The 24,685-nt window shown below is 39.1% G+C and overlaps 2 protein-coding genes and 1 long non-coding RNA gene across 7 annotated transcripts in view; 1 reads left to right on the forward strand and 2 right to left on the reverse strand.

Annotated features, from left to right (window-relative positions):
* The window catches only part of mmp11a (matrix metallopeptidase 11a), a 59,987-nt gene extending 41,872 nt beyond the window's left edge, over positions 1-18,115 (reverse strand). The window contains exon 1 of the mRNA XM_051902098.1: positions 17,147-18,115. The gene's annotated coding sequence lies outside the window, so the exon portion shown is untranslated. The remainder of the gene's footprint in view (positions 1-17,146) is intronic.
* LOC127517041 (uncharacterized) overlaps positions 1-19,087 on the forward strand; it is a 34,700-nt gene extending 15,613 nt beyond the window's left edge. The window contains exons 3-5 of one of the 2 annotated variants that reach the window (XR_007931175.1): positions 1,869-2,794; positions 8,221-12,149; positions 12,184-19,087. This is a non-coding gene — a long non-coding RNA (uncharacterized LOC127517041). The remainder of the gene's footprint in view (positions 1-1,868; positions 2,795-8,220; positions 12,150-12,183) is intronic. The other variant, XR_007931176.1, reaches the window with a different exon arrangement.
* alas2 (aminolevulinate, delta-, synthase 2) lies at positions 18,345-24,541 on the reverse strand. Of its 4 annotated transcripts, XM_051902097.1 has the most exons (11): positions 24,375-24,541; positions 23,407-23,568; positions 23,065-23,235; positions 22,393-22,470; positions 21,848-22,070; positions 21,409-21,593; positions 21,051-21,230; positions 20,160-20,324; positions 19,768-20,036; positions 19,481-19,643; positions 18,345-19,219 (listed from the first exon to the last, which is right to left on the reverse strand). In XM_051902097.1, the coding sequence occupies exons 2-11, from the start codon at positions 23,555-23,557 to the stop codon at positions 19,053-19,055; spliced, it is 1,752 nt and encodes a 583-aa protein (XP_051758057.1). In that variant the 5' UTR covers positions 23,558-23,568; positions 24,375-24,541; the 3' UTR covers positions 18,345-19,052. The 4 variants fall into 4 exon arrangements, with proteins under 4 accessions (XP_051758057.1, XP_051758054.1, XP_051758055.1 ...); XM_051902094.1 differs by having other exon boundaries at positions 19,768-20,324; XM_051902095.1 differs by lacking the exon at positions 24,375-24,541 and adding an exon at positions 23,710-23,846 and having other exon boundaries at positions 19,768-20,324.
* Between the last annotated feature and the right edge of the window lie 144 nt (positions 24,542-24,685).

The following is a 24,685-nucleotide window of genomic DNA, read 5'->3' on the forward strand; positions in this document are numbered from 1 at the left end:
AAGATCTCAGTGATGGTAGGTTTTGGTAGGTTTTGGTGGGTTATGAGATCTCAATGACGGTCGGTTTTCTTCGGTTACGAGATCTCAATGGTGGTCGGTTTTGCTGGGTTATGAGATTTCAATGACGGTCGGTATTGTTTCATTACAAGTTTTTAATGACTGTCGGTTTTGTTGGGTTACGTGATCTCAGTGATGGTAGGTTTTGTTCGGATACGAGATCTCAATGGCGGTCGTTTTTTTATTACGAGATTTCAAAAACAGTTGGTTTTGTTTCGTTACGAGTTTTCAATGGCGGTCGGTTTTGGTGGGTTACGTGATCTCAGTGATGGTAGGTTTTGGCGGGTTATGAAACTTCAATGATGGTAGGTTTTCAGTGTAAGTCAGTGTTTTCATTACGAGATTTCAAAGACGGTCAATTTTGGTGGGTTGCGTGATTTCAGTAATGGTAGGTTTTGGAAGTTTACAAGATCTCAGCGATGGTAGGTTTTCAGTATCAATCATTTTTTTTCATTACGAGATTTCAAATACGGTCAATTTGGTGGGTTATGTGATCTCAGTGATGGTAGGATTTGGTGGGTTAAGAAATCTCAATAACGGTCTGTTTTGCTGAGTTATGAGATCTCAGTGACGGTAGGTTTTGGTGGGTTACAAGATCTCAGTGATGGTAGGTTTTGGTGGGTTATGAGATCTCAATGATGGTAGGTTTTGCTGGGTTATGAGATTTAAAAGACAGTCGGTATTGTTTCGCTACGAGTTTTCAATGACGTTCGCTTTTGTTCTATTGCGAAACGGTTTTGGTTACGAGATCTCAATGACAGTCGGTTTTGCTGGGTTTCGAGATTTCAAAGACGGTCAGTTTTGTTTCGTTACGAGTTTTCAATGGCCATCGGTTTTGGTGGGGTACGTGATCTTAGTGATGGTAGGTTTTGCAGGGTTGCGAGATCTCAATGACAAACAGATTTGCTGGGTTATTAGATTTCAATGATGGTCGGTTTTGTTCGGTTACGAGATCTCAATGGCGGTCGGTTTTGCTGGGTTACTAGATTTCAATGGCCGTCAGTTTTGGTGGGTTATGTGATCTCATTGATGGTAAGTTTTCAATATCAGTCATTTTTTTATTACGAGATTTCAAATACGGTCAATTTTGGTGGGTTACGTGATCTCAGTGATGGTAGATTTTGGTGGGTTACGAGATCTCAATGACGGTTGGTTTTCAGTGTCAGTCATTTTTTTTCATCACAAGATTTCAAATACGGTCAATTTTGGTGGGTTACGTGATCTCAGTGATGGTAGGTTTTGGTGAGTTTCGAGATCTCAATGATGGTATGTTTTTCTGGGTTATGAGATTTCAAAGACGGTCGGTATTGTTTCATCACAAGTTTTTAATGACGGTCGGTTTTGTTGGGTTACGTGATCTCAGTGATGGTAGGTTTTGCTGAGTTATGAGATCTCACTGACAGTAGGTTTTGGTGGGTTACAAGATATCAGTGATGGTAGGTTTTGGTGGGTTATGAGATCTCAATGATGGTAGGTTTTGCTGGGTTATGAGATTTTAAAGACAGTCGGTATTGTTTCGCTACGAATTTTCAATGACGTTCGGTTTTGTTCCATTGCGAAACAGTTTTGGTTACGAGATCTCAATGACAGTTGGTTTTGCTGGGTTTCGAGATTTCAAAGACGGTCGATATTGTTTCATTACGAGTTTTCAATGGCAGTCGGTTTTGGTGGGTTGCGAGATCGCAATGATGGTATGTTTTCAGTGTCAGTCTTTTTTTTATTACGAGATTTCAAAAACAGTCGGTTTTGTTTCGTTACGAGTTTTCAATGGCCGTCGGTTTTGGTGGGGTACGTGATCTTAGTGATGGTAGGTTTTGCTGGGTTGCGAGATCTCAATGACAAATAGATTTGCTGGGTTATTAGATTTCAATGATGGTCGGTTTTGTTCGGTTACGAGATCTCAATGGCGGTCGGTTTTGCTGGGTTACGAGATTTCAATGGCGGTCAGTTTTGGTGGGTTATGTGATCTCATTGATGGTAAGTTTTCAATATCAGTCATTTTTTTATTACGAGATTTCAAATACGGTCAATTTTGGTGGGTTACGTGATCTCAGTGATGGTAGATTTTGGTGGGTTAGGAGATCTCAGTGACGGTAGGTTTTCAGTGTCAGTCGTATTTTTTTTATTACGAGATTTCAATGGCGGTCAGTTTTGGTGGGTTATGTGATCTCAGTGATGGTAGGTTTTGGTGGGTTACGAGATCTCAATGGCGGTCAGTTTTGCTGGCTTATGAGATTGCAAAGACAGTCGGTTTTGTTTCGTTACGAGTTTTGAATGGCGTTCGGTTTTGGTGGGTTGCGGGATCTCAATGACGGTAGGTTTTCAGTGTCGGTCGTTTTTTCATTACGAGATTTCAAAGACGGTCGGTTTTCTTTTGTTAACAGTTTTCAAAGGCGGTCGGTTCTGTTCCTTTGCGAAACGGTTTTGGTTACGAGATCTCAATGACAGTCGGTTTTGCTGGGTTTCGAGATTTCAAAGACGGTCGATATTGTTTCATTACGAGTTTTCAATGGCAGTCGGTTTTGGTGGGTTGCGAGATCGCAATGATGGTATGTTTTCAGTGTCAGTCTTTTTTTTATTACGAGATTTCAAAAACAGTCGGTTTTGTTTCGTTACGAGTTTTCAATGGCCGTCGGTTTTGGTGGGGTACGTGATCTTAGTGATGGTAGGTTTTGCTGGGTTGCGAGATCTCAATGACAAATAGATTTGCTGGGTTATTAGATTTCAATGATGGTCGGTTTTGTGCGGTTACGAGATCTCAATGGCGGTCGGTTTTGCTGGGTTACGAGATTTCAATGGCGGTCAGTTTTGGTGGGTAATGTGATCTCATTGATGGTAAGTTTTCAATATCAGTCATTTTTTTATTACGAGATTTCAAATACGGTCAATTTTGGTGGGTTACGTGATCGCAGTGATGGTAGATTTTGGTGGGTTAGGAGATCTCAGTGACGGTAGGTTTTCAGTGTCAGTCGTATTTTTTTTATTACGAGATTTCAATGGCGGTCAGTTTTGGTGGGTTATGTGATCTCAGTGATGGTAGGTTTTGGTGGGTTACGAGATCTCAATGGCGGTCAGTTTTGCTGGCTTATGAGATTGCAAAGACAGTCGGTTTTGTTTCGTTACGAGTTTTGAATGGCGTTCGGTTTTGATGGGTTGCGGGATCTCAATGACGGTAGGTTTTCAGTGTCGGTCGTTTTTTCATTACGAGATTTCAAAGACGGTCGGTTTTCTTTTGTTAACAGTTTTCAAAGGCGGTCGGTTCTGTTCCTTTGCGAAACGGTTTTGGTTACGAGATCTCAATGACGGTCAGTTTTGGTGGGTTACATGATCTAAGTAACGGTAGGTTTTGGTGGGTTACGAGATCTCAATGACGGTAGGTTTTGGTGGGTTACGAGATCTCAATGACGGTTGGTTTTCAGTGTCAGTCATTTTTTTTCATCACAAGATTTCAAATACGGTCAATTTTGGTGGGTTACGTGATCTCAGTGATAGTAGGTTTTGGTGAGTTTCGAGCTCTCAATGATGGTATGTTTTGCTGAGTTATGAGATTTCAAAGACGATCGGTATTGTTTCGTTACGAGTTTTTAACGACGGTCGGTTTTGTTGGGTTACGTGATCTCAGTGATGGTAGGTTTTGCTGGGTTATGAGATTTCAATGATGGTCGGTTTTGTTCGGTCACGAGATCTCAATGGCGGTCATTTTTTTTATCACGAGATTTCAAAAACAGTTGGTTTTGTTTCGTTGCTAGATTTCAATGGCCGTCAGTTTTGGTGGGTTATGTGATCTCATTGATGGTAAGTTTTCAATATCAGTCATTTTTTTATTACGAGATTTCAAATACGGTCAATTTTGGTGGGTTGCGTGATTTTAGTAACGGTAGGTTTTGGAAGGTTACAAGATCTCAGCGATGGTAGGTTTTCAGTGTCAGTCATTTTTTTTCTTTACGAGATTTCAAATACGGTCAATTTAGTGGGTTACAAGATCTCAGTGATGGTAGGTTTTGGTAGGTTTTGGTGGGTTATGAGATCTCAATGACGGTCGGTTTTCTTCGGTTACGAGATCTCAATGGTGGTCGGTTTTGCTGGGTTATGAGATTTCATTGGCGGTCGGTATTGTTTCATTACAAGTTTTTAATGACTGTCGGTTTTGTTGGGTTACGTGATCTCAGTGATGGTAGGTTTTGTTCGGTTACGAGATCTCAATGGCGGTCGTTTTTTTATTACGAGATTTCAAAAACAGTTGGTTTTGTTTCGTTACGAGTTTTCAATGGCGGTCGGTTTTGGTGGGTTACGTGATCTCAGTGATGGTAGGTTTTGGCGGGTTATGAAACTTCAATGATGGTAGGTTTTCAGTGTCAGTCAGTGTTTTCATTACGAGATTTCAAAGACGGTCAATTTTGGTGGGTTGCGTGATTTCAGTAATGGTAGGATTTGGTGGGTTAAGAAATCTCAATAACGGTCTGTTTTGCTGAGTTATGAGATCTCAGTGACGGTAGGTTTTGGTGGGTTACAAGATCTCAGTGATGGTAGGTTTTGGTGGGTTATGAGATCTCAATGATGGTAGGTTTTGCTGGGTTATGAGATTTAAAAGACAGTCGGTATTGTTTCGCTACGAGTTTTCAATGACGTTCGCTTTTGTTCTATTGCGAAACGGTTTTGGTTACGAGATCTCAATGACAGTCGGTTTTGCTGGGTTTCGAGATTTCAAAGACGGTCGGTTTTGTTTCGTTACGAGTTTTCAATGGCCATCGGTTTTGGTGGGGTATGTGATCTTAGTGATGGTAGGTTTTGCAGGGTTGCGAGATCTCAATGAAAAACAGATTTGCTGGGTTATTAGATTTCAATGATTGTCGGTTTTGTTCGGTTACGAGATCTCAATGGCGGTCGGTTTTGCTGGGTTACTAGATTTCAATGGCCGTCAGTTTTGGTGGGTTATGTGATCTCATTGATGGTAAGTTTTCAATATCAGTCATTTTTTTATTACGAGATTTCAAATACGGTCAATTTTGGTGGGTTACGTGATCTCAGTGATGGTAGGTTTTGGTGGGGTACGAGATCTCAATGACGGTAGGTTTTGGTGGGTTACGAGATCTCAATGACGGTTGGTTTTCAGTGTCAGTCATTTTTTTTCATCACAAGATTTCAAATACGGTCAATTTTGGTGGGTTATGTGATCTCAGTGATGGTAGGTTTTGGTGAGTTTCGAGATCCCTATAGGATGGTCGGTTTTGTTCGGTTACGAGATCTCAATGGCGGTCGTTTTTTTTATTACGAGATTTTAAAAACAGTCGGTTTTGTTTCGTTACAAGTTTTCAGTGGCGGTCGGTTTTGGTGGGTTGCGTGATCTCAGTGATGGTAGGTTTTGGCGGGTTACGAAACTTCAGTGATGATAGGTTTTCAGTGTCAGTCAGTGTTTTCATTACAAGATTTCAAATACGGTCAATTTGGTGAGTTATGTGATCTCAGTGATGGTAGGATTTGGGGGGTTAAGAGATCTCAATAACGGTCTGTTTTGCTGAGTTATGAGATCTCAGTGACGGTAGGTTTTGGTGGGTTACGAGATCTCAGTGATGGTAGATTTTGGTGGGTTATGTGATCTCATTGATGGTAAGTTTTCAATATCAGTCATTTTTTTATTACGAGATTTCAAATACGGTCAATTTTGGTGGGTTACGTGATCTCAGTGATGGTAGGTTTTGGTGGGTTAAGAGATCTCAATAACGGTCTGTTTTGCTGAGTTATGAGATCTCAGTGACGGTAGGTTTTGGTGGGTTACGAGATCTCAGTGATGGTAGGTTTTGGTGGGTTATGAGATCTCAATGATGGTAGGTTTTGCTGGGTTATGAGATTTAAAAGACAGTCGGTATTGTTTCGCTACGAGTTTTCAATGACGTTCGGTTTTGTTCTATTGCGAAACGGTTTTGGTTACTAGATCTCAATGACAGTCGGTTTTGCTGGGTTTCGAGATTTCAAAGACGGTCGGTTTTGTTTCGTTACGAGTTTTCAATGGACATCGGTTTTGGTGGGTTACGTAATCTTAGTGATGGTAGGTTTTGCTGGGTTGCGAGATCTCAATGACAATCAGATTTGCTGGGTTATTAGATTTCAATGATGGTCGGTTTTGTTCAGTTACGAGATCTCAATGGCGGTCGGTTTTGCTGGGTTACTAGATTTCAATGGCCGTCAGTTTTGGTGGGTTATGTGATCTCAGTGATGGTAAGTTTTCAATATCAGTCATTTTTTTATTACGAGATTTCAAATACGGTCAATTTTGGTGGGTTACGTGATCTCAGTGATGGTAGGTTTTGGTGGGTTACAAGATCTCAATGACGGTTGGTTTTCAGTGTCAGTCATTTTTTTTCATCACAAGATTTCAAATACGGTCAATTTTGGTGGGTTACGTGATCTCAGTGATGGTAGGTTTTGATGAGTTTCGAGATCTCAATGATGGTATGTTTTTCTGGGTCATGAGATTTCAAAGACGGTCGGTATTGTTTCATCACAAGTTTTTAATGACGGTCGGTTTTGTTGGGTTACGTGATCTCAGTGATGGTAGGTTTTGCTGAGTTATGAGATCTCACTGACGGTAGGTTTTGGTGGGTTACAAGATATCAGTGATGGTAGGTTTTGGTGGGTTATGAGATCTCAATGATGGTAGGTTTTGCTGGGTTATGAGATTTTAAAGACAGTCGGTATTGTTTCGCTACGAGTTTTCAATGACGTTCGGTTTTGTTCTATTGCGAAACGGTTTTGGTTACGAGATCTCAATGACAGTCGGTTTCGCTGGGTTTCGAGATTTCAAAGATGGTCGGTTTTGTTTCGTTACGAGTTTTCAATGGCCGTCGGTTTTGGTGGGGTACGTGATCTTAGTGATGGTAAGTTTTGCTGGGTTGCGAGATCTCAATGACAAATAGATTTGCTGGGTTATTAGATTTCAATGATGGTCGGTTTTGTTCGGTTACGAGATCTCAATGGCGGTCGGTTTTGCTGGGTTACTAGATTTCAATGGCCGTCAGTTTTGGTGGGTTATGTGATCTCATTGATGGTAAGTTTTCAATATCAGTCATTTTTTTATTACGAGATTTCAAATACGGTCAATTTTGGTGGGTTACGTGATCTCAGTGATGGTAGGTTTTGGTGGGGTACGAGATCTCAATGACGGTAGGTTTTGGTGGGTTACGAGAGCTCAATGACGGTTGGTTTTCAGTGTCAGTCTTTTTTTTTCATCACAAGATTTCAAATACGGTCAATTTTGGTGGGTTAAGAGATCTCAATAACGGTCTGTTTTGCTGAGTTATGAGATCTCAGGGATGGTAGGTTTTGGTGGGTTACAAGATCTCAGTGATGGTAGGTTTTGGTGGGTTATGAGATCTCAATGATGGTAGGTTTTGCTGGGTTATGAGATTTTAAAGACAGCCAGTATTGTTTCGCTACGAGTTTTCAATGACGTTCGGTTTTGTTCCATTGCAAAACGGTTTTGGTCACGAGATCTCAATGACAGTCGGTTTTGCTGGGTTTCGAGATTTCAATGATGGTCGGTTTTGTTCGGTTATGAGATCTCAATGGCGGTCGTTTTTTTTATTACGAGATTTCAAAAACAGTCGGTTTTGTTTCGTTACGAGTTTTCAGTGGCGGTCGGTTTTGGTGGGTTAGATGATCTCAGTGATGGTAGGTTTTGGTGGGTTATGAGATCTCAATGATGGTAGGTTTTGCTGGGTTATGAGATTTTAAAGACAGTCTGTATTGTTTCGCTACAAGTTTTCAATGACGTTCGGTTTTGTTCCATTGCGAAACGGTTTTGGTTACGAGATCTCAATGACAGTCGGTTTTGCTGGGTTTCGAGATTTCAAAGACGGTCGGTATTGTTTCGTTACCAGTTTTCAATGGCGGTCGGTTTTGGTGGGTTATGAGATTTCAATGACGGTCGGTATTGTTTCGTTACAAGTTTTTAATGACGGTCGGTTTTGTTGGGTTACGTGATCTCTGTGATGGTAGGTTTTGCTGGGTTATGAGATTTCAATGATGGTCGGTTTTGTTCGGTTACGAGATCTCAATGGCCGTCGTTTTTTTTATTACGAGATTTCAAAAACAGTCGGTTTTGTTTTGTTACGAGTTTTCAGTGGCGGTCGGTTTTGGTGGGTTACGTGATCTCAGTGATGGTAGGTTTTGTTCGGTTACAAGATCTCAATGGCGGTCGGTTTTGCTGGGTTACTAGATTTCAATGGCCGTCAGTTTTGGTGGGTTATGTGATCTCATTGATGGTAAGTTTTCAATATCAGTCATTTTTTTATTACGAGATTTCAAATACGGTCAATTTTGGTGGGTTACGTGATCTCAGTGATGGTAGGTTTTGGTGGGGTACGAGATCTCAATGACGGTAGGTTTTGGTGGGTTACGAGAGCTCAATGACGGTTGGTTTTCAGTGTCAGTCTTTTTTTTTCATCACAAGATTTCAAATACGGTCAATTTTGGTGGGTTATGTGATTTTAGTAACGGTAGGTTTTGGAAGGTTACAAGATCTCAGCAATGGTAGGTTTTCAGTGTCAGTCATTTTTTTTCATTGCGAGAGTTCAAATACGGTCAATTTGGTGGGTTATGTGATCTCAGTGATGATAGGATTTGGTGGGTTAAGAGATCTCAATAACGGTCTGTTTTGCTGAGTTATGAGATCTCAGTGACGGTAGGTTTTGGTGGGTTACAAGATCTCAGTGATGGTAGGTTTTGGTGGGTTATGAGATCTCAATGATGGTAGGTTTTGCTGGGTTATGAGATTTTAAAGACAGTCGGTATTGTTTCGCTACGAGTTTTCAATGACATTCGGTTTTGTTCCATTGCGAAACGGTTTTGGTTACGAGATCTCAATGACAGTCGGTTTTGCTGGGTTTTGAGATTTCAAAGACGGTCGGTATTGTTTTTTTACGAGTTTTCAATGGCAGTCGGTTTTGGTTGGTTGCGAGATCGCAATGATGGTATGTTTTCAGTGTCAGTCGTTTTTTTTATTACGAGATTTCAAAAACAGTCAGTTTTGTTTCATTACGAGTTTTCAATGGCCGTCGGTTTTGGTGGGTTACGTGATCTTATTGATGGTAGGTTTTGGTGGGTTGCGAGATCTCAATGACCGTAGGTTTTGGTGGGTTACGAGGTCTCAATGACGGTTGGTTTTCTGTGTCAGTCATTTTTTTCATTACGAGATTTCAAATACGGTCAATTTTGGTGGGTTACGTGATCTCAGTGATGGTAGGTTTTGGTGGGTTTAGAGGTCTCAATGATGGTATGTTTTGCTGGGTTATGAGATTTCAAAGACGATCGGTATTGTTTCGTTACGAGTTTTCAATGACGATCGGTTTTGTTCCTTCGCGAAACGGTTTTGGTTACGAGATCTCAATGGCGGTCGGTTTTGCTGGGTTACGAAATTTCAAAGATGGTCGGTATTGTTTCGTTACCAGTTTTCAATGGCGGTCGGTTTTGGTGGGTTATGAGATTTCAATGACGTCGGTATTGTTTCATTACCAGTTTTCAATGACAGTCGGTTTTGTTGGGTTACGTGATCTCTGTGATGGTAGGTTTTGCTGGGTTATGAGATTTCAATGATGGTCGGTTTTGTTCGGTTACGAGATCTCAATGGCCGTCGTTTTTTTTATTACGAGATTTCAAAAACAGTCGGTTTTGTTTCGTTACGAGTTTTCAGTGGCGGTCGGTTTTGGTGGGTTACGTGATCTCAGTGATGGTAGGTTTTGGCGGGTTACGAAACTTCAGTGATGATAGGTTTTCAGTGTCAGTCTGTTTTCATTATAAGATTTCAAATACGGTCAATTTTGGTGGGTTGTGTGATTTTAGTAACGGTAGGTTTTGGAAGGTTACAAGATCTCAGCAATGGTAGGTTTTCAGTGTCAGTCTGTTTTCATTACGAGAGTTCAAATACGGTCAATTTGGTGGGTTATGTGATCTCAGTGATGGTAGGATTTGGTGGGTTAAGAGATCTCAATAACGGTCTGTTTTGCTGAGTTATGAGATCTCAGTGACGGTAGGTTTTGGTGGGTTACAAGATCTCAGTGATGGTAGGTTTTGGTGGGTTATGAGATCTCAATGATGGTAGGTTTTGCTGGGTTATGAGATTTTAAAGACAGTCGGTATTGTTTCGCTACGAGTTTTCAATGACGTTCGGTTTTGTTCCATTGCGAAACGGTTTTGGTTACGAGATCTCAATGACAGTCGGTTTTGCTGGGTTTTGAGATTTCAAAGACGGTCGGTATTGTTTTTTTACGAGTTTTCAATGGTAGTCGGTTTTGGTTGGTTGCGAGATCGCAATGATGGTATGTTTTCAGTGTCAGTCGTTTTTTTTATTACGAGATTTCAAAAACAGTCAGTTTTGTTTCATTACGAGTTTTCAATGGCCGTCGGTTTTGGTGGGTTACGTGATCTTAGTGATGGTAGGTTTTGGTGGGTTGCGAGATCTCAATGACCGTAGGTTTTGGTGGGTTACGAGGTCTCAATGACGGTTGGTTTTCAGTGTCAGTCATTTTTTTCATTACGAGATTTCAAATACGGTCAATTTTGGTGGGTTACGTGATCTCAGTGATGGTAGGTTTTGGTGGGTTTAGAGGTCTCAATGATGGTATGTTTTGCTGGGTTATGAGATTTCAAAGACGATCGGTATTGTTTCGTTACGAGTTTTCAATGACGATCGGTTTTGTTCCTTCGCGAAACGGTTTTGGTTACGAGATCTCAATGGCGGTCGGTTTTGCTGGGTTACGAAATTTCAAAGATGGTCGGTATTGTTTCGTTACCAGTTTTCAATGGCAGTCGGTTTTGGTGGGTTACGAGATCTCAATGACATTTGGTTTTGTTGGGTTATGAGGTTTCAAAGGCGGTCTGTATTGTTTCATTACGAGTTTTCAATGGCGGCCGGTTTTGGTGGGTTGTGAGATCGCATTGATGGTAGGTTTTTAGTGTTTTTAGTTGTTTTTTTTATTACGAGATTTCAAAAACAGTCGGGTTTGTTTTGTTACATGTTTTCAAGGGCAGTCTGTTTTGGTGGGTTATGTGATCTCAGTGATGGTAGATTTTGGTGGGTTACAAGATCTCAATGACGGTCGGTTTTGCTGGGATATGAGATCTCAGTGACGGTAGCTTTGGTGGGTTACAAAATCTCATTGATGGTAGGTTTTCAGTGTCAGTCGTTTTTTTGTTAAGAGTTTTCAATGGCGGTCAGTTTTGGTCGGTTATGTGATCTCAGTGATGGTAGGTTTTGGTGGGTTACGAGATCTCAATGGCGGTTAGTTTTGCTGGGTTATGAGATTGCAAAGACGGTCGGTATTGTTTCGTTTCGAATGGCGGTCGGTTTTGGTGGGTTGCGGGATCTCAATGACGGTAGATTTTCAGTGTCGGTCGTTTTTTTATTACGAGATTTCAAAGACGGTTGGTTTGCTTTCGTTAAGAGTTTTCAAAGGCGGTAGGTTTTGTTCCTTTGCGAAACGGTTTTGGTTACGAGATCTCAGCGACGGTCTATTTTGGTGGGTTACATGATCTAAGTAACGATAGGTTTTGAGATCTCAATGATGGTAGGTTTTCAGTGTCAATCTTTTTTTTTTTTTCATTACAAGATTTCAAAGACGGTCGGTTTTACTGGGTTACAAGATCTTAGTGACGGTAGGTTTTGGTGGGTTACGAGAACTCAGTAATGTCAGGTTTTCAATGTCAGTTGTTTTTTTTCATTACGAGATTTCAAAAACAGTCAATTTTGGTGGGTTACGTGATCTCAGTGATGGTAGGTTTTGGTGGGTTACGGAATCTCAGTGATGGTAGGTTTTGATGAGTTACGAGATCTCAATTACGGTTGGTTTTGCTGGGTTATGAGATTTCAATGATTGTCGAATTTGTTCGGATATGAGATCTCAATGATTGTAGGTTTTGCTGGGTTATGAGATTTCAAAAATGGTCGGTATTGTTTCATTACGAGTTTTCAATGGCGGTCGGGTTTGGTGGGTTGCGGGATCGCAATGATGGTACGTTTTCAGTGTCATTCGTTTTTTTTATTATGAGATTTCAAACACGGTCAATTTTGGTGGGTTACGTGATCTCAGTGATGGTAGGTTTTGGTAGGGTACGAGATCCCAGTGACGGTAGGTTTTGGTGGGTTACGAGATCTAAATGATGGTTGGTATTCAGTGTCAGTAATTTTTTTTCATTACGAGATTTCAAATACGGTCAGTTTTGGTGGGTTACGTGTTCTCAGTGATGGTAGGTTTTGCTGGGTTATGAGATTTCAAAGACGATCGGTATTGTTTCGTTACGAGTTTTCAATGACGATCGGTTTTGTTCCTTTGCGAAACGGTTTTGGTTACGAGATCTCAATGGCGGTTGGTTTTGCTGGGTTACGAGATTTCAAAGATGGTCGGTATTGTTTCGTTACCAGTTTTCAATGGTGGTTGGTTTTGCTGGGTTACGAGATTTCAAAGATGGTCGGTATTGTTTCGTTACGAGTTTTCAATGACGATCGGTTTTGTTCCTTTGGTAAACGGTTTTGGTTACGAGATCTCAATGGCGGTTGGTTTTGCTGGGTTACGAGATTTCAAAGATGGTCGGTATTGTTTCGTTACCAGTTTTCAATGGCGGTTGGTTTTGCTGGGTTACGAGATTTCAAAGATGGTCGGTTTTGTTTCGTTACGAGTTTTCAATGGCGGTTGGTTTTGGTGGGTTACGTGATCTCAGTGATGGTAGGTTTTGGTGGGTTACAAGATCTCAATGACGATTAGTTTTGCTGGGTTATGAGAGTTCAATGATGGTCGGTTTTGTTCAGTTATGAGATCTCGATGGCGGTCGGTTTTGCTGGGTTATGAGATTTCAAAGACGGTCGGCATTGTTTCGTTACGAGTTTTTAATGTGAAACGGTTTGGGTTACGAGATCTCAATGACGGTCGTTTTTGTTGGGTTATGAGATCTCAGTGATGGTAGGTTTTGGTGGGTTATAAAATCTCAGTGATGGTAGGTTTTCAGTCTCAGTCGTTTTTTTCATTACGAGATTTCAAATACGGTTAATTTTGTTGGGTTATGAGATCTCAAAGATGGTAGGTTTTCAGTGTCTGTTGTTTTTTTTTCATTACAAGATTTCAAAGATGGTTGGTTTCACTGGGTTACAAGATCTTAGTGATGGTAGGTTTTGGTGGGTTATGAGATCTCAATGACGGTTGTTTTTGTTGGGTTATGAGATTTCAGTGATGGTAGCTTTTGGTGGGTTACGAGATCTCAGTGATGGTAGGTTTTGGTGGGTTACGAGATCTCCATGGCCATCGGTTTTGCTGAGTTATGAGATTTCAAATACGGTCGGTTTTGTTTCGTTACGAGTTTTCAATGACTGCCAATTTTGTGCCTTTGCGAAACGGTTTTGGTTACGAGATTTCAATGACGGTCAGTTTTGCTGGGATATGAGATTTCAAAGACGGTCAGTATTGTTTCGTTACCAGTTTTCAATGGCGGTCGGTTTTGGTGGGTTGCGTGATCGCAATGATGGTAGGTTTGCAGTGTCAGTGGGGTTTTTCGAATTTTCAGTGCCGGCTGGTTTTGTTTTGTTGCGAGTCTTCAGGGATTGTCGGTAAAATTCGCTTACAAGATTTCAATGACATCTGTTTTATTCAGTCATGAGATTTCATTGACAGCCAGCTTTTTTCCATTAAGAGATTTCAATGACAGTTGGTTTTGGTGGGTTGTGAGATCTCAATAATGGTAGGTTTTGGTGGGTTACAAGATCTCAATTACGGTTTGATTTTCTGGGTTATGAAATTTCAATGATGGTATGTTTTGGTGGGTTAGGAGGTCTCAGTGATGAGATCGAATAACGGTCAGTTTTGCTGGGTTTCAATTACATCTGTTTTATTCTGTTATTATATTTCAATGATGGCCAGTTTTGCTTGGTTACAAGATTTCAATGACATCTGTTTTATTCTGTTGTGATATTTCAATGATGGCTGGTTTTGTTCGGTTACGAGTCGGTTTTGGTGGGTTACGAGATCTCAACGACAGTTATTTTTGCTGGGTTACGAGATCTCAGTGATGGTAGGTTTTACTGGGTTATGAGATTTCAATAACAGTCGGTTTTGGTGGGTTACGAGATCTCAATGATGGCTGGTTATATTCGGTTACAAGATTTCAATGACATCTGTTTTATTCTGTTATGATATTTCAGTGATGGCCGGTTTTGTTCGATTACGAGTCGGTTTTGGTGGGTTGCGAGATCTCAATGATGGTAGGTTTTCAGTGTCAGTCGTTTTTTTTCTGTTATACGATTTCTTGTTCCTTTGTTTTTTTATGAGATTTCAAAGACGGTCGGTTTTGTTCGTTACAATATTTCAGTGACAGTTAGTTTTGTTCCATTACGTGTTTTCAATGATGGTCGGTTATATTCGGTTACAAGATTCCAATGACATCTGTTTTATTTGGTTATATTTCAATGATGGCCGGTTTTGTTCGGTTATGAAATCTCAATGAATGTCGGTTTTGTTTCGTTACGAGAGTTCAATGATGGTCGGTTTTGTTCTTCTACGAAATTTTAAAGACAGTTGATTTAGTTTCATTGCAAAATTTCAATGATGGTTGGTTTTGTTCCTTTAATAAGTCTCAATTACGTTAAGTTTTGTTCCTTTAGGCTGGCCACACACTTGAAGATTTTAAGCCTGATTTTAAGCCCGATTTGCACCCCTGAACGATCTGGGTGCGTGTGTGGCCCGATTCAAGGCTTGTCGCAAATTATTTTTTGTCCATTACATCTTCTATTGTGTAGTGTCATTACAGTTATTTAAAGGGTTAGTTCACCCAAAAACCAAAAATTCTGTCATTAATTACTCATCATGTAATCACCCATCATGTCGTTCCACACCCGTAAGACCTTCGTTCATCTTAGGAACACAAAATGAGATATTATTGATAAAACCTGAGAGGTGTATGACTTGTCCATAGACTGCAATTTAACCAACACTTTCAAGGTCCAGAAAGATACTAAAGATGTTGTCAAAAAAAGGTTGATATGACTACAGTGGTTCAACCTTACTTTTATGAAGTGACAAGAATATTTTTTGTGTGCCAAAACAAAAATATCTAGTTTATTCAACAATGTCTTCTCTTCTGTGTTATTTTCATATGTTGTTTATGTCCAGCGCTTCCAGGTTCTACATCAGAACGCTGACTCGTTATTGGCCGGCTCCTGGATCAGCATCACACGCATGCATCTTGATGCTCACATGATCAGCTTTGGCCAATACTGAGCCGGCATTTGGATGTAAATACGGAATACTTCACTGTGCTTACTTACTACTGAGTTGGAGCTGGTTGGAGCTATAAACTCTGCAGTGCTATGGCCCTCCAGGAACTGAGTTTGAGACCACTGACTTATATGTTCAATAAATGTATAAATATGTACCATTTTTATAAATGTATAATACCAATCTTATGACATGAATTAAATCTTTCAAGATATCAGCAGAGGAGGATTAAACAACTCCACAAACAGCATTACCAGCTTCACTTTTGACTAAACAGATTGACTTAATTTCACCATTAAATAATTTTGTATCTGTTTGGGACAGAAACAAGATTTTTTTTCTATACTGGCAGATAATTTTGCTTGTTTTAAGCAAAAACTCAATATTTACTTTTATTTTATTTTTTAAGAAAACACATCACCTTATTTTACTTATCTAGTAAAAGCATCTGGAATTAAGAATTTTTAGATATTTAGACTGGAAACAAGACAAAAAGAACTAAATAAAAAAAAAGCATTTTTTCCACATAATACACTTACATTACAGACCCTATGTTACAATAACATGAGATCATGCTATATTGTAGAAATTAGTTAAAACTAAAATGACATGATTAAGATGACACACAAAAACATCAAGAATCAGCACATATATCTCAATAATGGTGACAATCAAAAGTGTCATGCCAGAATGCATGCTGGGAACAATAGTACAAAACTGCATCACAGTATGAATAAATTATGCAACTGAATTGTCCTTTTATTTTCTTTAATTCTAACCATTTGCTTATATTTTTGCTGTGGTTTTTGTTCTGTCATTTAGTAGCTTTTTGTGATGTCCAGGGTTGATCAGATTGTCTGAATATTTTGTTGTCACCATTGTTGAGATTCTTACGCTGATATCTGTGTTTGCCATGGTAGTTTATTTATCAAAGAAAGCTTTTATTCATTTAGAGTAGGATTAAGAGGAATGATATAGTCAACTTATTACCTGTAATAAGCAAAGCCAATATCACAAATTTCATGACACCTGATTACAGACTCATACCATTTATGTGGCCTGTGAAATGCATAGATGACATGCTGATATGAACAATAACACTTTGTGCACAAAGCAGTGCCTAGCAAGCTTTAAATTTCATAACATATTTAATTTGTGATAGAATAGAGGCTTATATAAATAAATAAAAATGTAAATATCATGTCTTTTCAATCTGGTCTTCAGTTAAATACATTTATCCAAAGTAGTGGTGCAAATAAAAGGGGGAAACAGTATAAAAGGTGGTGAAATTGAAATTAATGAAATTAAATGAGAGAACATAACAAATGTTTAATGTGTTAATCAATAGCAAAAATTACTTTAAATGATTAGATTATTCCCTGTGAAATAAATATTAAGGTCAAAGTGTACCAAGTGGGGCTGATTTATTTGTTTTCCCTAAAGCAGGCATTATATGCGTTCCAAACAGTTACTTAACTATAGTCATACATTATGTTGAAAGTGAACTGGCCAGTATATGACACAGCAGAGAGGGCAAACTTCGAAGATACAACCATGATGAAGTTTCTGGTCTTTGCTGTTCTGGTTGTTGGACGTAAGAAGCTTTTAAAGACTGATCATATATAGTAGTCTGACTGTTTTTAAGGTCTGGTAATGACATGCATGGACAGTAGCTCTTAATTTTCATTCAAATGCTTACAACTTTATATTTTTTACATTTAATTTTTTTTTATAACATTTAAATATGTTGATAAATGTTTAAACAATTTTATAACTTTTAAAATGCCTAACAATATTTATTGCTATTAAAAAAAGCATAATGTGTTATGTTTTACCTCATCTTACGGATGTGGGCTGCCCACCTACCCTCCTATTGTGTCGAGGGTTGTGGGGGTGTGGATGTCCGCCCTAACAGCTGGCCCTGGCAGGAAAATGCACATTCCATTAATCATTCCATTAATTTTTGTAATTTAACAGTTTATTAAACCTTTAGACAAAACATTAAAATAAAAGTTTGCATTTTGTTGTTGTTGTTGTCTTCTGTTCTTCTCATCCATCTTTTTCGATTGTCAATAACTAGCAAATGGACCCCTTACTGATATCCTGCAGCAGGCTCTCCTGCCTGTGGTGGATTACGTCACCTGCTCTAAGTCTGACTGGTGGGGCTCTCAGGTCACACAAAACATGGTCTGCGCCGGTGAAGATGGTGTTGTTGCTGGTAATGTAAGGAGATACTACTGACTTATATATATTTGTAATCTTTAATTACAATTAACTTGAATTGGCGTACAATAACTCTCTAAACATAGGCTACTTCAGGCAAGATGAAATGAAAAATGAAAATGAAAGCAAGTTCAGATGGCTCAATAAAGCTTGAATACACTACACAAAATCTGAACAGATTTTAAAATGCTAGGTATCATACGTTTGCTGACTTTGTAAAGAATAAAACTGGGCATTATACATTGACTGAGGATCACACCCTATCAGACTTTCACGTCATTCTGAACATATGCAGAAACATGCGCCTCCTGGCTAGGAGGCAAATGGCAGATGAAAACAGTGTTCTGAAATCCATGGTGAAAGGTCCATGGTATTGTGAGCTTTGGTTCAGGCCTGAGCTGCATCCAATACAGGAAGCCCACCGTTTTCATTCCTTAGAGTGGCTACACTGACCGGATCAGCAAGGTAAGTGTTTCATATTAACAAACATGCAAATGTCATTTTGGATAGTGTTTGTCATAATGGAAAATACTGTGATACTATTGAAAATCTTTTCCCTTTCTAATCTCTTACAGAACATGGCCAGCTATTAAAGATCAAACAGAAAAATGGGTTTTGTATCATTGATGCTTAAACAATAAAAATATTAAACGAAAAGAAAGTTGTTTAAATGTATTTGCGCTATACGTTAATTTATTTTTCATTATTTACAACATTATAAATACACAATTGAAATGCACTTATGACACATAAGAGACATAAGTTGTTAGTGGTGTTAGTCAAAATTATGAGATCTCGTAGCTCAGAGAGTCAGTTTCATGGTTTTAATTTTAAGTTGCAATTGACCATTGTTTGTTAGCATTTTACAAATGTTCTTCTGACATTTCCAGTCTCTCACTTTAAAATTAAATACATCAGATTCAGAGTACAAATATCTTCTGCTTTGGTTGGTATTTGAAACCTAGTGGTTGTACTGTAAGTAGGTACCAGAGGCATTTTATTGGAACTGACCATACTTATTGAATTTTTAAATTCATGAATTTGCAAAAGAATCCGAAACAGCAACAGGACATGTGGCATATTCTCAGTGTAAGCTGTTATTAAACATGATATTTCATGCGTATGTATAGCCTACATACAATAACATCTTGATGTATTATTGAAAACAATGACCGAGATTCAAATATTCAATAATAGTAAACTACCAAAAAGTGCCCATGTGCAGGTTTGTTGTCATGCAGAGGGGACACACATTAAAATTAATTATCTAGATTTAGTGGTACATGTAAAAAACAAATTCTTCTTGCATCATTAACAGTCACAGCAAACAATACAGAAACACTATTTTTGCCACAAACATTGCTTTAATTGATTTAAAACATTTTGAGCACCCTCTACATTTATCTTGGCAATATTTCTATATTTAACCATGGCAATATTCTGGATTGAAAGAGGAATTTTTGAAGACTCAGTCGAACATGATAAATCAGATCTTTATCTTGATCTGCTGAAACTCACTCACTGTGCAGCCACAGTGATGTACCTCGGCTCCATATTACCAAAGTAGGACTTCTCCCACTCGCTCATGAGGTCAAAATGGAGAGGCCGATCACAGAAGGTGCATGAGGCCATAGCCGGTCCATTCAACGGTAGTCCAACCTCCTGCCAGACATCCAACAGTTTCTCTGTCCAACATAAAATATTATTAAAAATACAAATACAAATCATTGTCAGTGTAAAATGTAACCAGATCTCATTTTCTCAACTCTGGGGACATCCCTACAGCAATGGCAGATGTTGTGTAACAAATTAAAATCGGAGTGTTGCATAAACCTGTTTGAAAACTAAACTGCTATTCTTTATAGTGGTGCTAGCATTACAGAAATTAAGCTCTTCACCTTTAAACTGTAAAGTAATAGAGTTTGCCCAATTGCATGACCACTCACCTACAAAGTAGTTCATCATAATGGGGTTGTGGAAAGGAGAAGGAGCCAAACGCAGTAGCTCCTCTCCGCGAGGTACTGTCGGGTAATTTATGGCCTGCACATAGATGTTGTGTTTCTCCAACAGAATATCACACACCTTGGAGTTTTTGGCTGCATCTCCAACCTGAAATATAAGATTTAAAGTTATAACCTTCATACTTTATACCCCCCCACCCCCACCCCCCCAATAATCTAATAACGAGTATTTACAGCCCATAACTGTTAACACTACAATTGCAAACACTGACCTGTATAGGAATGATGTGGCTGGGGCAGTTGACCACAGGCAGCCCAGCATCCAACAGCAGCTGTCTCATGTGTTTGACGTTTCTCTGATGGGCTCTGCGCAAGGCCTGGCCTTCTGCGCTCTTCAGCACTCGCACCGATTCCAGAGCCCCCGCCAGCACCATGGGAGGCAAGGAGGTAGTGAAGATAAATCCGGCAGCGTAGGAGCGCACAGTGTCCACCAGGGCGGCAGTGCTGGCTATATAACCACCTACACAGCCAAATGCCTTGCCTACAGATATTTCAAACAATGTAACCATCTTGATGAAAAGGATTAGGGCAAGAACACAGGTGAAATGACATTGACTAGTACTGGATAAAATCATGCACTTGACATTGACTGTATCTCTCTTACCCAGAGTTCCAGAGACAATATCGATCTTGTGCATGACGTTGTCTCTCTCTCCTACACCTGCTCCATGGGCCCCATACAGTCCGACAGCATGGACTTCATCAACAAAAGTCAGAGCTCCATATTTGTGTGCTACATCGCACAGTTCTTCTAGAGGGCAAATTGCACCTGAGAAACATTGAAATTGATATTGTCAGCTGTATTTAGTTGATTCAGTATTATTGACTGATGCAGCATCATGCAAAAGCAATAGTTTTCAGTTACAGAAGCAGAGTAGAAATGCACTATTATCAGCTGGCCATGATTAATTTATTTCACAAGCCAAAGCGTCTGATAAAAGGGTGGTTGCCAAGATAAAGTGAGTAGTATTTGGCAGGTCACGGGATCTCAAAATGGCCGCCCCAATGAGGCGACCCACTCTACCTAAGGCTACTGATGGCTGGAATCTTCATTTCATGAGAGTGTACATGATACTACACAATTTTCCAAAGTACTATTTATTTTTAATAAGGAAAAAATACTGAGTGCACTTTTCAACTAATGTACTTTTTTTAGTCCACTAAGGCACAGTTTTACATCACTAAGTAATGATACACTTGTAACCCACCAGTTTATTATAGGTCCTTCATTTTACATTTATGCATTTGGGAGATGGTTTTATCCAAAGCAACTTACACTGCATTCAAGTTTTGCACCATATCAGTGTATGTTTTCCCTGGGAATCAAACCTCCGACATTGGCGAAGCTTTTTTGTCAAATTTGGAATTAGCCTATAATTTTCATGATTGATGCAGAATTCATAATTGAATGTGATGGGACAAGAAATTTTTATATCTATTTTGATACTAGGAAACAAACTCTTTTTAAATCAATTATGTGATATCTTCTACTCACCATCCATTGAATGCACAGTCTCAAAGGCCACGATTTTGGGTGTGAGTGGATCCGAGCGGCTAAGTAGTTCCTCCAGGTGACTGGCATCATTGTGTCGGAAGATGAAGCGTTTAGCCCCACTGTTCCTGATGCCCTGGATCATAGAGGCATGATTGCCCATGTCTGAGTATATCTCACAGCCTTTGCAGAGAAAAGACATTTTTAGAGGAATTTCAGACGATACACTAGCATTCAAAAGTTGGGGGTCAGTAAAAAAATGTTTGTATTGTTTTGTTTTTAAATACAGTCAATATAAAACCTAAATTCATTTATTAATTCACACATTCATTAAGCAAAGGCTTTCTGTTTTGTTTGATACCTGGGAGCATTTTAGCCAAAGTAAAGAGGGTGGAATCATTGGCTACAAAGCAGGAAGAAAAGACCAGTGCTCCATCTTTCTGGTGTAGACGGGCCAGCTCACTCTCCAAGGCTACGTGATAGTTACTCGTCCCAGAGATATTTCGGGTTCCACCTGCTCCTGCACCATGCTTCTCCAAAGCCTCTCTAAGAAACAATGAAAGTTGTGATTACTCAGTTAGTTTTAGCAGCTATATGTATATCCAAAAGCAAACAATTACAAACTTCACAGTTTTATGAAATTTACATACAGTATTATTTAGCAAAACTAATCCCACTGTATATTTGAAAAAACGTATAGTATAAGTTAGTGTAATTTGCTGCACCCTCATTTGTTCTTCTCTACATATAATAACAGATGATGGCAAACATCTGTTTCATTGTCTGTTTTATGTACTGACCTTATGGCCTTGACAACTCTGGGATGTCGACTCATGCCCAGGTAATCATTACTGCACCATACAGACACCTGGGAGCCCAAGCGTCCAGAGATGGAGTAGTCCTCAGCAAAAGGGAAAACCTCTGCAAAACGGTTCACCGTCTTAAAGATGCGGTAGGTATGGTCAGTCTTCTTTTCCACAATCTTCTGAGTGAAGAAGTCATCGTAGTTGAAACTGGCTCTGGCTGAATTATAGGCAATCACCAGAGTCAATAAGTGAGGAGGAAAGGCAGGAAAGAAAGAAGATTGACACTACAAAGCGCTGCAGAATTTTCAGTATTAAACACTAAATAAAACAGCCTTTGATCAATTCGATAACTTACGCTTTACTCACCATCCATTATTCCACATTATGTCACATTGTTATTTCATTATTCTTTTAGTTCAGTTATTTAATTTCAGTAACAAATATTTTCAAAAAAATGTACCTTTTGGCAGTCCAATCAAATAATGAGTCAAAAATTAGATGTTGAATATGCATACTGTTCATAATGCAGTCGAACTCACCAAAATTGTCCTGAAGAAGGTGTGTAGGACCATTGGACTGATGACTTTGCAAGCCACTGAACATCGAGCTCATCAAGCCTGGAGAAGAAAAGACATCAACTTTAACATTTAATTGCATCTATAAAACTAAGCGTTTTGTATTTAACGCCACTGTTTACGTCTTATATTTCTTTAAATTACAGGCTATGCAGTATGAACTATGCACCGTGCTTCAAAAAAACCAACAACTACAATTTTCCAATTAGATTTTATTTTCTAGTACACATGCGGCTGTGTGAAGTTTCATCTGTAATGTGATTGTCTAAAGACTAGTTTTTGTTACATCAGCAGTCTGAGTCATCATCTACTTACTATTTACAGCTGAGGAGTCTCTTAAATTGGAGTTAAATGGTGCAAATTGCACAGAGAAGAATGCTCTCTAAAATGAGTCTTATTATATAAAATGCAACCAACCCCTGCATGATACACTGCTTAGACAAAAGAGCCTCTTCAGCAGTGAACTAATTATACTGTGGTGGCGAAAAGAGATATACAAGCAATCAGATGCTACAAGATATCAGTCAGTCAGCTAGATGATATCTGCTTCTTAAGCAATATAAACACTTACAGCTAACACTTTTTATACACATATCCACAGTCTATGAATCTATCACACTGAGTTCTTTTTTTTACCTGAGGTGCCTTGATTCTCAAGACTTGGCTGGACATCCTCCTGCACTTGTGGACTTGCTTTAACCAGTCCAATCTTAGAGGAAACGAAAGGACAGCTTTGGGACATGGAGATCGCCACCTGAGTCGCTGTGGTAGCCAGCTCTCGCTTTGGCTCCTTATGAGGGAGCAGACCTGAACACAATAAGTAGATGAATATAAGCAAGTGTATATATCTGGGGTACTGACTACTGATTTAGAATAAGCCTACTTGGCCAGTGTTAATGATTTGTATGAAAAATATGCAATAGTCATTTTTGTGTCTGGTATAGTAAACCTTACAATGACATAAAACAACAGCATTACCATTTCCCTCAAAGGATTGAGAGGCTTTTACAGAGATCTGGCGGACAATGATTGGACATCTGTCAGCCAAGCCGAGGTATGCTGCCACATTCCTTAGAGAAGGGCCTGGAGTGGACTTCAGGAATGGGCAGTGATGCAGAAAAGCAGACATGATTTTAACAGCTGTAAACGATGGAAAAGATGTAGGTCAGTGATGAGTATTTTCAAAATTACTTTTCCATAATGTAACAACGTTATTAGATTCAAAGGAAAGAAGCCCAGAAAATATAATGTTTAGGTTACATAATATTAATATGTAAGTGCCTTAAAGACCCTCAAGTGACCCTATTCCAAATTTCGAGCAGTGGAGGTGTGGGCGCGCCGGGCACCTGGGCGCGGCCGATAGCGCTGCTTATCTGGAACGCGCAGACTCGAGCTTTCCAATGCACGCCGTTCTGAAAGTTTAAAACTGACGTCATATATATTGATAAAGGCTAGATTATACTTACCGAGAAGTTTCAACCCTATAAAACGAAGTAGGCTATTATTACAATGGCCAAAAACAACAACAACAACAAAGTTAAAAAAATAAAAAAATAAAAAAAAATAAAAACTTGCGTAGTGAATTTGCGAAAGCGTAAACAAACGAATTTCCCTCATATTACTTTACATTATTAATAATAATAAGAAGAAGAAGAATGGCATTGTTGTTAATATAATAATAATAATTAGCATAACAATAGGTGAATGATCATATTAGGCTAATAATAATAATTTACTATTATATTACAATACAATATTACATTATATTATATTACAAAACCACACACTTTTTCCTTTTACCTATTTATCTTTCAGAGGTATAGTTGTGGAAGAAAATTTTAAAATGTAGTTTCTCTGTTGAGTATTCCTGAGGTTACACATCACTTGCCAGCATCAAAGGATCAGAAAAGAAACATTTCCTATATTACTATAAAACATTAGCCTACCTGTTGACCTGCACTGAGGACGAACTTCTGAACGGCACCCGACGCTCAAACGAACAGCGAAGGAATTGAGCCCATCAGTCACTCTGCTCACACCCTAATACTGTGAATTGTGCGTGACAGAAGGACGTAATCTCACACACGTCGAATCCATGGACAGAACTGCACTAATTACTGAGTACAAATTACTTTTACTTGGTTTCATTTAAAGACATCATTAATCTTGTTATGAAAAGAATAAAAAATGTAATTGCGAACAATGTTTCTATTGATTTTTGTAACAATCCATTCTAGTAAAATCGTAGTATTGAGTC

Source organism: Ctenopharyngodon idella, chromosome 8 (assembly GCF_019924925.1).
Source record: "Ctenopharyngodon idella isolate HZGC_01 chromosome 8, HZGC01, whole genome shotgun sequence".
In the NCBI taxonomy this organism is placed as follows: domain Eukaryota; kingdom Metazoa; phylum Chordata; class Actinopteri; order Cypriniformes; family Xenocyprididae; genus Ctenopharyngodon; species Ctenopharyngodon idella.

Bases quoted from the DNA above. Each gene is read 5' to 3' on its own strand.
- alas2 (XM_051902094.1), bottom strand. From the start codon at position 23,557: ATGTCTGCTTTTCTGCATCACTGCCCATTCCTGAAGTCCACTCCAGGC. The intron at 21,594-21,847 runs GTCAGTACATAA...ATTGTTTCTTAG, and splicing joins AGAGTTGTCAAGGCCATAAG to AGAGGCTTTGGAGAAGCATG. The intron at 20,325-21,050 runs GTGAGTAGAAGA...AATGTTTCTCAG, and splicing joins GACTGTGCATTCAATGGATG to GTGCAATTTGCCCTCTAGAA.